This window comes from Cuculus canorus, chromosome 3 (genome assembly GCF_017976375.1).
Source record: "Cuculus canorus isolate bCucCan1 chromosome 3, bCucCan1.pri, whole genome shotgun sequence".
Lineage (NCBI taxonomy): Eukaryota > Metazoa > Chordata > Aves > Cuculiformes > Cuculidae > Cuculus > Cuculus canorus.
In genome coordinates this window covers 5,875,579-5,887,145 of record NC_071403.1, presented here as the reverse complement: position 1 = coordinate 5,887,145, position 11,567 = coordinate 5,875,579, and the positions used below count along the sequence as shown (strand labels likewise).

At 37.6% G+C, this 11,567-nt stretch overlaps 1 protein-coding gene across 2 annotated transcripts in view; it reads right to left on the bottom strand.

Moving 5' to 3' along the window:
- Positions 1–1,179: 1,179 nt before the first annotated feature.
- Positions 1,180–11,567, bottom strand: part of MYOM2 (myomesin 2) — a 79,652-nt gene continuing 69,264 nt past the window's right edge. Inside the window, exons 33-38 of one of the 2 annotated variants that reach the window (XM_054063401.1) lie at positions 11,106–11,211; positions 8,343–8,506; positions 7,995–8,031; positions 7,846–7,868; positions 6,931–6,986; positions 1,180–3,042 (exon numbers count right to left, since the gene is read on the bottom strand). In XM_054063401.1, the coding sequence (XP_053919376.1) occupies positions 2,698–3,042; positions 6,931–6,986; positions 7,846–7,868; positions 7,995–8,031; positions 8,343–8,506; positions 11,106–11,211 (731 nt within the window). In that variant the 3' untranslated portion in view covers positions 1,180–2,697. The remainder of the gene's footprint in view (positions 3,043–6,930; positions 6,987–7,845; positions 7,869–7,994; positions 8,032–8,342; positions 8,507–11,105; positions 11,212–11,567) is intronic. The other variant, XM_054063400.1, reaches the window with a different exon arrangement.

Sequence of the window (11,567 nt, the reverse complement as noted above, 5' to 3'; positions counted from 1 at the left end):
CAGCTAAAATTAACCTGTGTACTGTAGAAGGAGATAAGAATAATATTAAATTCTTGCTGATGCTCACTTCGTATGCTACAGAGACCAGCTCTGATGTTTTGTGAGCCTGCATAGAAAGATTTTGAAAACCTTAAAGGCCTTTAAGAAGAAATTAGAATAGCAAATAAGAAGTTTTTAGTTATTTTATTGAGAGTTTTGCTGACGTTCTTGTGATGACAGATTCATATAAAAATATATTATTTTGATAAATGTTTGGAGCATAAATCCTTGCTACGCTTTGCATCCTAAAATCACCTAATTAAGCTATCTCACAGCAATGTCATGTTCTTGAGTCTTTAACCCTCTTAGATGCTTCCATCCAATGACCAGACACAGAATGTGCCTCCATAGTGACAAGAATTTTTCACTCAAATGAAGCATTTTTCATCATTGTCCCACATAATTCTTGGGGTTTTTTTTATTCTGTGCTTACATGTAAACTCACTATTCATTGACTTTAAGTACACAAATCTTTCAAAAAGCTGTTTATTTAAAATCAAGCTATCTTCCAATATAGTGCAATTAAAAACGATTTCCTTTCCAGATCTGACCTGGTGGTTTTTATCATGACTACTTGCAGAAACTACAATCAACCCATCCTCATCCTTATCGCTATCTGTTTAAAACATCAGGTTCTTAAATACTCTACAGTACCACACCCTCAATCCCTCCTTTAGTACTGAAAACCAAGATAAAGCACAAGAAAGACAAAACCTCTCATGCATACGTGACATGTAGGACGCCTCTTTCTAGTTTCTTTTTTGAGAATCTGTTCACCCAGTCATAAAAAAGTTAAAAAGAATGAATAACTGGGAAAATAGCACTTCCAAACACAAGGATAACTGGGGATTAGTGCACTACCTTTGGTGCTCAGACATGGGTTAAAAGCCATGGATGGAGAGGAGAGCGAAGGGGAATGTTTCTCTCCTCTCTCCCAGGTAAGTGCTCCAACTTGCTGCACCTGACAGCTTTTTGATTGCCTTTTCATTTCCTCTGCTTTTCATCTATCTCAAAAATAATAAAACATATTTTGAATCAAGTGAAGTATTTGCTTGTCAAACAAAATAAAGGAGTGAGGAGAACAAAAATGAAAAAAAAAACCGAAAAAAAAGACCTAAGATTAAATTTACAGTTCATTTTCCTGGGTTTTGTTTTGGGTTTTTTTCACTTTGTCTGCTGGGAAACAAACAAACAAACAAACAAACAAATAAATAAATAAATACGTACATAGATTCCAGAGCAATTATTTCCATATTTTCCACACTTAAACTCAGAGGTTGTCAGAGACTCCGCGCTGGCTTTCAGCTGTGACCTCAAACACAAGCTACTGTCCCAATGCTTGTGCTGAACATTTTTATCCAGTTTCTTCAACTGAAGATTTTGCAGAGTGCCATTCCTCCAGGCCACCCATCATCCAAGCTCCCCTGTCCCCCACGACATTCTCTTTTCCTTACATTTATCCTAGGGACTGGGAGAAGTCACAAGAGAGGAGGCCTGGATCCAGGATGGTTTTATCTCCTGTGTTACTTACCATTAGAAGAAGTCTTTTCTGGAAGCTGCTTAGTAAACTACAAGGATTCGTCTAGGTAGATAAATGGACTTTTATTGAACAGAGAACCTCATCTCAAAACAAAAACGGTGCTGCAAATAATCAATCATGTATTGTATGACAGGTATGCAAGTAATCTCACTGAAGCCCATTCTACTGGAAAACGTTATGATAAGCATATATTGGAATCTTTTCCTAACGGGACATCACTTTAACCATTGCAAGAGTTCTGTTGTTCATTGTGGATAGAGGAGAATCAAAGACATAATTGTCTTAAGTGACCGAATGGTGTGACTGCATGCATGTCTTGGTGCTAGTTTAAGCTTGCACTATGATCTGTATTGTAAAGAGTAAAATTAATGTCTCAAGTGCCACCCAGTGACTGTGATTAACCATAATTTGCATTCTTTATTGAAAGTCGATAGCCTGCACGCTACCAGCTGTGAAATTGTGCAATAAGCAATAATTAAACAATGAAAGAGAGCAAACAGAACAAGTTAGGTGTGATTTGATGCAATGAGTAGCAAAGGTGACTTTTAGAAGTTTTATTAGCACAAAGCAAGAAAAACTAAACACAACCGTGTGAGCTAAGCTTCAATGAGTAAACAGTGAACATTTGTAAGTTTGCTAAAATCGCACTATAAGACAACAGTATCACTACTTAATAGAGACTATCCACTAAACTTACGGTGTCAGAAGCTTCACAGCCAAAGGGGCTGTGTGTAACAAAGCGGGAATCATCTGTGAATATGTATCTAACTGCAGTTGACTACAAGTGAGACGTTTGTTCTCAGAAGGTTGTTAACGGTTTTCAGCAGAGGGATGGGGATGGTGGAAATAGAGGTTTACTGTAGATTTGTGCAACTTGCTATTGCATACGGGAATCTCTGGCAGGCATTTGGCTTTTTTCTGTTTGCAAGTCCCACCCTGTCACATGTAATCATAATGAGATAGTTACAGACGTGTACAGCAGCACAGCACAGCTACCTCCCTAAAGCAAAGTCCTAAAGCTTCAGTTTCCCTTTGGATATTACCAATTAGTTATGTGCGGGAATACCTCAACTACAGCTCATGTATTCCATTCTGTTCATCAAACATAGAGTCAAGATCTACTTCGTACTGGATTTTGCCTCATCCTCAGGTTTGAGGACTTCTTCTGACGGTGGTATTGGCCTGGGTTTAGCAAGCTGGCCAGGCTTAATTTCAGGCATTTTTTCACCATGTCTGTACACACTTACAGTGACATCCACTGTTTCCCCACCATATTTGTTCTTGACGTGGATGCTATATTTGCCCGAGTCTTCTGAGGTCACTCCCTTGATTGTTAAACTAGCGTATTTCCCTTGTTCCAGCGAAACCGCGTAGTGCTCATCAAGTTCAAAGGCCTTGTCGTTCTTAAACCAAACCACCTCGGGATCAGGGTTTCCAAATACAGTACAGGTCAGATTCAGCGTCTGAGGGAGGAAAAAAAAGAAGTAATTTTGAGGATCAGTTAGTTTTATTTAACCATGGTATTCGCAGTACTGCTTTCAGGCACTTCTTATTCCCAGTCAATTAAAGAGGGATAGATATCATGTTCTCGACAAGTGAAAAGTTGTTTTTTTCCTTTAATTCGGTTTTTCCACCATCTTACCAGTGACTTGGATGCAGTAATAGCCTCAGGGCAAGCGTGTCTGAAGATGGCAAGTTGGACTGTCATTGCAATCCTGCCTGCAGGAGATTCCTGACAACCCATTAGTCTGACACAAGGTTCAGGAAATGATAGCTTTAAAAACATCCTTGAAGTTTCCTGTACACAGCAGGGAGGAGGACTGAGCAAATCTTTTCTGACCAAGGCCTCCTGAGGTTATTGCTCGAGATTATTTAAAAAAAAAAAAATCACTTAAAAAGAGAGGACATAACAAGAATCATTGGATGTTGATTCCAGGTGTAAAATGCAACTATTTCGTGAAGAATAAATAATATGTAAATTTCATATGCGCATGTATAGTGTATTCGGAGAATAGAGGAAATGACCTAGTAGACCATCTTGGCAGTTCAAGAATTTTCCAAGGGCTGAACTGAAATCGAAGAAAGAAAGAAAGGGAGGGAGGGAGGAAGGAAGGGAGAAAGAAAAAGAGGGAAGCTCTGGAGATAGAGGAAGGAAGGAAGGAAGGAAGGAAGGAAGGAAGGAAGGAAGGAAGGAAGGAAGGAAGGAAGGAAGGAAGGCAATTAACAACCCAAAACTGATAGTTTCTACCAGAGTATTTCCTTATATTCCCTCCTCTCCATATTTCCCTTCAGGTTTTGCTGAATCCAGAAAGAGCAAAGAAAGTCCATCTGTGTGCACATGTTCATGCTTTAGTGCAATATTGTTCCTGAATGATGCTGTCTGAATAGGTGTGATATAACTCAGAGGGAAAAATAAAACAGGAAGAAATTTTAAGTGATCAGAAGTGCCATACGTTGACAAGCAGAAGCTGTTCTGTTTAGTGCATTCCTCCAAAGTCAGAGGGGAACACTGAAAGAAGATTTACATGCTCTGGATACAACCTAGTGACAACCTAACTGAGTGAGTACTCTTAAAGAACTGATACCATGCAGATATAAAGTTAACTAACAGTCTATAGGAACTAGATTGAATATAAAATATTTAAAGGAATAAGGATGTAAACACAAAAATAATTTTTTGTGAAACCAACCCGATGTCTAATATCATGAGTTTAAATCTTACTGTCTTTTCTGTAACTCGGGCAACATTTCATGACTATTGCCCTCCAAAGTGACCTCATTTAAAAGGAATTAATAATTAATTCATAATAATTAATCAAGTCTTAATAAATTAATATTAAAAACTTACTAGAGAACAGATATATTCCAGAGTCATTTTGGATCATTTGGACCTACTTTAACTTATTAAATTATAGATATGACCAAAATCATTTGTACTCTTTTAAGAAGCATAAGTAAAGCTTTGGGTTTTGTCCATATATTTGTGTAGTTATAGCATTCCATTGCATGGCAAATACTCTCCCCTATTCTATTTTTTTGTTTTGTACAGTCACTTCTCGCAACTTAGAGTGTGTACTTACACAACTCCTGCTTCATACCCAGTCATATTTAATTTAGAGGTGATTTTAACGCTCACTTCCTTGTGATCCATATTGTTTTGCCTGACTTCAGAAATCAGAGGGCTTCTCTTCGCATAGTCAGCAATCTTATCTTCACACAATTAGATTTCCTTTGAAGCCTTTTACTTCTGGAAAACCACCGTGTATCATTTCCTTAATTTAAGTAGTTTTTGGGTCATGACTGTATAAGGAAACTGCAGCCAGTCTGTGCATGTAGTCAGGAGCGACTTTACCGAGCTCCTTCTTGACAGTTAGTCTACTTCAAGATGCTGAACGTAGAGTGGCTTACACCTAACCTCCTAAAGACCAGCTTTCTTGCTGTGAGGTGCCTCTGCCACAATAAGAAGGCACCTCATATGAACACCCATTTGAGACAAAGAAAGGAATAGGACAAGAGGAAAATCACCTCTTTCATCCAGAGCTGAGCAGTTTTCAGTATCCACTACAAGGGCCACATTTTCCCCAATAATTCTAAAGAGATTGATATACAGATATTCTGGATATACAGAAAATGGCCAAGTAAACAGAGAGTTAGAAGAGTTGTGTGCAAACTCTTACTCTAGTGATAAGAAAGAGGGTTTCTACACGGAAAACACAGCTGTAGTCATTGAAAATGCACTTCATGCAAGAGACGTAAGCAGCCTGATCAACATACTCTTGTTAGCCAGCAGACAGTAAAAGTCGCATTGGCTCATAAGCTCATCTGCTATAGTCATTCAGACTGAAAGTTCATCTAGCTCTTTGAGAGGTCAAAAGCAACTGCTTAAGAAAGTGTACAAAAATACAGAGAATGAATAGTGTGATCCTATTCCAGTATGCCTTCCTGCTTTTCACAATTTAGTATTTTTCAAACTGGTTATAAGCACAAGTTGTGTCAAAAACATTGTATTGAATGGCTTTTGCAGGACTTCCTTTCATGATATTGCCTTCTTTCTTTTTTTGGACCCAAATCTATTATCACCTAAGGTACTAAGGTACAAATTAATTATGAACCACTTGAAAAAAATACTTCCTTTTGAGTCTTTAAAACCCGTAATGACCATGTAATTAGACACTTCCTAGTTCTCGTTCTATAAGAAGTGCTGGTTAATGATTTCCAAGTACCTCTTCTGCACCAGGCACAATGCTACAGATTTCTTTCTTTTTTTTTTTACCCTATACTCTTTCAGTACTTTTTCTTCACAAGACATAATTTCTCCCTATAGGGGAGGACAGGGAACACAACAGAAGAAGATTTACTTCAGGACAAAGAGACAAAAACTTAATATCTGTGTGGAATATATGAAAGGAATTTGTCTTTCTGGGACTGGAGGCTTCGGAGTCTGGGATCTGGAACTTACACCCAGGGATGAAATGATGAAAAGTAGTAGAGTTCTACTACTTCCTTACACCTATAGTGACTAACAGCAGCTAAGACTAACGGTCTTCTCTTCTGTCTTACTATCCAGAGAGTTTGGGCTGAGGTTGTTTGAGAGCCCACTCCTCCATGAGAGACATCCCTGTGAGCAATCCAAGTCAGTCAGTATCGTGAAATTGCATCTCTACCAGTCAAGCTGACCTCGGAAGGGACTTCATAAAGATTTACCAATTTTTACTTTGTATCTGGCCATTCAGTTATTATGTATGTGAAAAGTGTGGATATTCCCTGGCCTTCAATCTCCCATAATTATATATTGTAATGGAGAATGCCAATACATAGGAATTGTGAAACAGCCCCTCGGCCCAAGCAGGTTCTTTACCCTCCTTTATGCTTACCAGTCACAACAGCCTATGTCTGGTATGCTGGAAATGGGCTCTAATTTTTGTTTCTGCTGTACTGGCTCTCAGAAAGTGGCTGCTTCCTCCTGCCTCTTCAGTTTCTTCTGCAGTGCAAGAGGGGACTCTCCCCTCTAACTGCTTTTCTCAGTGCACGGAACTGAAAGTCAGCCCAGGTTTGAGCGTGCAGTTAACTCAGAGCCTCTACACAATCAGCACAGGCCCAGCTCCTCTTGAGGCTGACCTTACTGGCCTAAGACTCGAATCGGGCTGTGCCGCTTCTAACTGTATAGTCAGCTTACAGTACCTGTGTGCGCTTCATTTTTCCATGTTTCACTTAAATTACTAACATTAGCTGATATAATTATCCTCCTTCTGCTTTCAGCTTCTACAAAATCAACCGCATTTCCTCCCCTTTTGCCATAAAAGCACGTTTCTCCCTTGTCAGCTTTTCTTATTGTCAAAAACTGTCCTTACCTTCCCATCCATTATAGTAACAACATCAGGCAAACCACCAATCACTTTACCACGATCTAGAAGTTAAAGAACAATATACAGTTTAGATGTGAAAATTACATATTTCTTAACGTTTTTATAACTTGGTGCTATCTTCATCACAACTTCCATTTGGATTTATCTTAAAAAAAGCCGTTGTCCCTGGATAATTAAACAAAATAATATTTTTTGTGACATTTTGTGTTATTTCTTTTTAATGCATTTTATGATTCCCGCAGAATTTTTTTTTATCAGAGGTTGTGCTATAGCTTTCTAAACCGATATGCATAAAAACCTTGAGGCTACTGCCAAGCTTGACAGTTTGTGTTTTAGGCACACAGCAAAGCAAGGCGGATGCTTTTAGCATCTTGGTGCTATCTAAGATCTAAGCAAAATTTGTTCTGTCACTCCATCTGTGGGCAGAAGCATCTTGTCATTACCAGGGGAACTGATATCAAAGTACCAGAATTCCTACAGCCCCTAATAGTAACAGTAACATGCTTTCTCACAGTCTGTGTCTCAGCAAGCACTGCCCGACAGGCATTAGCAGTTAGTTTTTTACTTAATAGGTAGATCCAAATATTCAGTATCAGCAGCAGCTTTCAGTCAGTGCCTCCTTATAAGACACACAGAGGTTCACACCTCACAAAACCACTGTAGACACAAGAAGATACAGCAGAGGCTTTTAAAATATGTAAAACTTTTAGTGGGTTTTCTTTGGAACTAAAAACAGATAAATCCACAAATTACTATTATTATTACAGTATTACATGTTAACAGAGGATTTTTGCAGTCGCAGAACACTAAAATCTGTGGCAGCATTTAATGATGGATGCTTTAAAGAGAACACCAGACTATATTGCAGAGCACAATCAATAGAAGGTAAAATAAACTTACTCTTTTCAGCAAACGCAGCTGCCCTAAAATTGTTGAGGAAGAGAGAAAGAAATATACATAATGTTATTAATTAAATTATTACTAAAATGCTTTTTGTGTATGTTAAGACACTTGTTACAGCATTAACATGTAAAAGATATAGCACTTACTTGAGTCTCTGGAATTCTGCAATTGCGTCATCAAAAGCTGTAATAAAGCAATTGAGAGAGTTATTGTCCACAAACATATATTTGGGGCTCAGTATAAACATTTAAACACAAACCTATGTTAAAGCTCTTTTTAAACTCATATAAGCTAAAAATTGTAGCAAAATGGGAAACCAGACTCCTTACACTCAATGCCACAGGACACAAAACCAGACTGAAAATATCGTAACAGTTAAGCAACTAAACTATAATTAGCTCTGGCCAAAGGCTTTCTGGTTTTACTTATTCCTCTGATTATTGCTGGTGAATTCAGTTTAATCCATGAAAAGTCACCATGTCTTATAAATGTACCTTGGCCAGACAGGTCAAGTGTGCGTTTGTAGGATTCCTTGTCACCAAAGATTTCAAAGGTGTAGTTTCCCTTATCCTTTTCAGTAGGTTCTTTTATCTGCAGCCAGGCAACATCTTCTGCGCCTCCAATCTTCATTTTTTCACCTGAAGAAATCTTAGATTCCCTGGAAAAAAAAAATAAAAGAAATGATTTTGAATATACTTTTCATGTATATTCTCCATAGGAGATCATCTATAAAAAGTTACAAAGAATAACATGCTATTACTAAACTACAGATAAATTGTAATTAATAGGAGAAATCTCTTTTCTCTGTAGTGTAGCTATGACACACTTTGGAATCATTAGCATGAGCCTTCATTCGAGGTACTAATTTGTTCTTCTCTTTCTCCTTCTCTCCATAAACAAAATCATCAATGCTTATATCAATATGCACATTCAAGTCTGTGTGTGAAAACGCTGCATGACTTTAGAGCTCTGTGCCCTCCATTCACACACTGTAGAATGCATCAAAACAGCATATTAGAGGCAAATAAAATCTTCTGATGAGGAAAAAAATCTTTATCTTTCATTAACTTCAAAACTTGATTAAGAAAATAAAATTTGCATAGAATTTATTACTCTTGCATCAAGTCAAAATGTGCCTTTTTGTTTTCCAAGAACTAGCAGTAAACAGGTCTTTAAGAACCAGTATCATTTCCTTGACTTATCATCGCTTCCTAAGCTGTGAATATAAGAAATGCCCTACTGATTGAGATCAATGGTTTTCCTGGTCCCTGATCTGTCCTGAAGAGTGGAAACAGCAGCAGCTATTTAGGGAGAGCTCACAAACCAGACAATTTTCAGTGGTTTGAAGAGAACTCTCCTCTTTCCCTCATTAACTAAAAAAATCTCTCTTTTCATCCTTCCTCCCCAAACATCTTTAGCTGGAATTTTTAATAGATGAAGTCAGCATTAGCTTCTCTTTGATTGGTTAATTTATTTGCCCAGACAGGGCTAATTTCACTTCATAGCTAGAGAGTTAACTTTGACTGGGAAAAGGAATTTTTACTATTTCCCTTTCTGTGAGATTGACTACATCGAGTCCTGCATACTAAATTAGATACCTGGCTAGAAACTCCTATATATTAGAAAATACTACATATAATATTCCCTACTGTGTTATGAGTGGATAATGCATGCTGGCTTTAGGACTTGTACTATGTTCCCTGCTATGCAGTACAGTGGATAATCCAAAGCTAGCTTAAAATTTGCATGGCCTTTTTTGTGATATGTGGACAACAGAGAAAAGATCAAACTAAAAACCAAACATAAATTGGCTAGTCTTCCTTCTTTTCCTAGAAAAACATTGCTAAAACTCCATTTTAAAAAGCCGGTAGGTTTGGAGAGGATGGGGGAGGTTGGTTGTTTGGTTTGCTGTTTTATTTCAGAATTGGTTAACAACTCTTGCTTCTAATCCTTGTATTCATGGAAGGATTGAAATATTATCTGATCAAAATCTGTCTTTAATGATCTTCAAGACAATCAATGTGTAAGATATTATAAATCTGAAATAGTAAGAGGAAGGAGATGCTTGTATGCAAATACAAATACACACACTGATGTTTCCATGTTAGCCATGTAACATTCTCTAGTTTTATATTTCTGTGAACTGGACGGTGGAATGGACTAAGCCACCTTTAAAACTCAAGCAGATGTAAAGAAAAGACAGAGGCAAAAAAAAAAAGAGGTTTTACTCTCCTTTCCATCATATCAGTATCAAATTTATTGAAAGAAGGAGCAGAATTTACTGAATGCAAAGCTTAAGTTGTGAGTACAGCTGCACACACTTGCAGAAGACTGCTGGAGCATCCTTAACCCCATGATCACTGACATTTGTGTTCCTGTCTTCATAGAAATCAAGAGCTGAATGGCATTGCAAAACTAGATTGATATGGTGATATGTCAGCCTCTAGCTGTCCAAATCAGACCAGTTTCACTGTGTATTGCCTTTGTAATTCATAAAGGACTGGGAAAGCTGAAACCACTTGGAGAGCTTTAAAATCCTTCCAAACACTACCTGTGGTTTCAAACAAATGAAGACCTGACACAGCAAAGCATTAGAACAGACATTTAACTGTAAGTACACAGATGAGTAAAGAGTACCTCCAAAGTCAAAACATAATCTAACATGAGAGTGGAAAACTATTGGGAACTACAAAGATCATTTCATGTCATATTCTCAACTCTCACGGCTATTCTAAAAGTATTCTGTGCCCCATTGAATACCTTTTCAAAGAAGAGGAACAGAAATCCAATACTTGGAGTTACTTAAGACTGTATCAGTTAAAAAAAAGATTTCTTTATACAAGTTCTTTTATTAAATTGTGGAAGCAGATGCTTGGTATTCACCCAGTACCAGAGGAGAACTTCATTCCTCTAAAGAGAGGGGCAGCACTGAATAGGAAACTACCCTTGGATATTTTGCTCTTTCTAAACCAAGCACTTATAGTTGAAGACAAACAGCCCTGTGTTGAATGTATTAACTGACATACTGTAGATTCTTTTTTCCTGGATGTGTTGAACAAATCTGTTAAAACTTCTTTTACAGTATGTGCTATCTATGTGAAAGAGAATATGAAGTGTTGGAAAGAGAAAGTCATTAATGTGCTCCAGTTATTAAATGAATGCCACAGGATAGTAACAGTTAATCATTAAGACAGCAATTTTTCTGAAATAAAATTGCATGTAGGTATTGAAAAATCTTGAAAAATATTCTTATCTACCTGTGAGACCAGTTGACTTTCATTTCTTCATTGTAATACTTCAAGAAACACTGAAGCCTTATTCCCTCCTCAGTACAAAGGATCTTCAGTGGAGAGGCTGACTTACCTACGTAAGATCGAGTAAATACAGATCAGACAGGATAGTGGAATGAACAGGAAACAATCACATGGACCACTTGCACTATCAGGAGAGAAAATATTCAAGATCTGGGCCCCTCTCTAAGGATTTGCTGATTTTTATTAGGTGAAAGTTCAGCATGAGCTTATGCTTTTATGGTCATATATAAGCATTACAATTAGCAAGATCTGTTGTGAAATAATAAGTTAGTCGTGCTGTGAAACGGTAGTCACGATTCTAATTGCAAGCAAATTTTGTCCTCATGCAACCCCCATTCTTTCAGCGGAGTGAGTCCCAACTTCTTACTGGGGGCAGGATCTGAATCTCATTCTCTCTGTTATTAA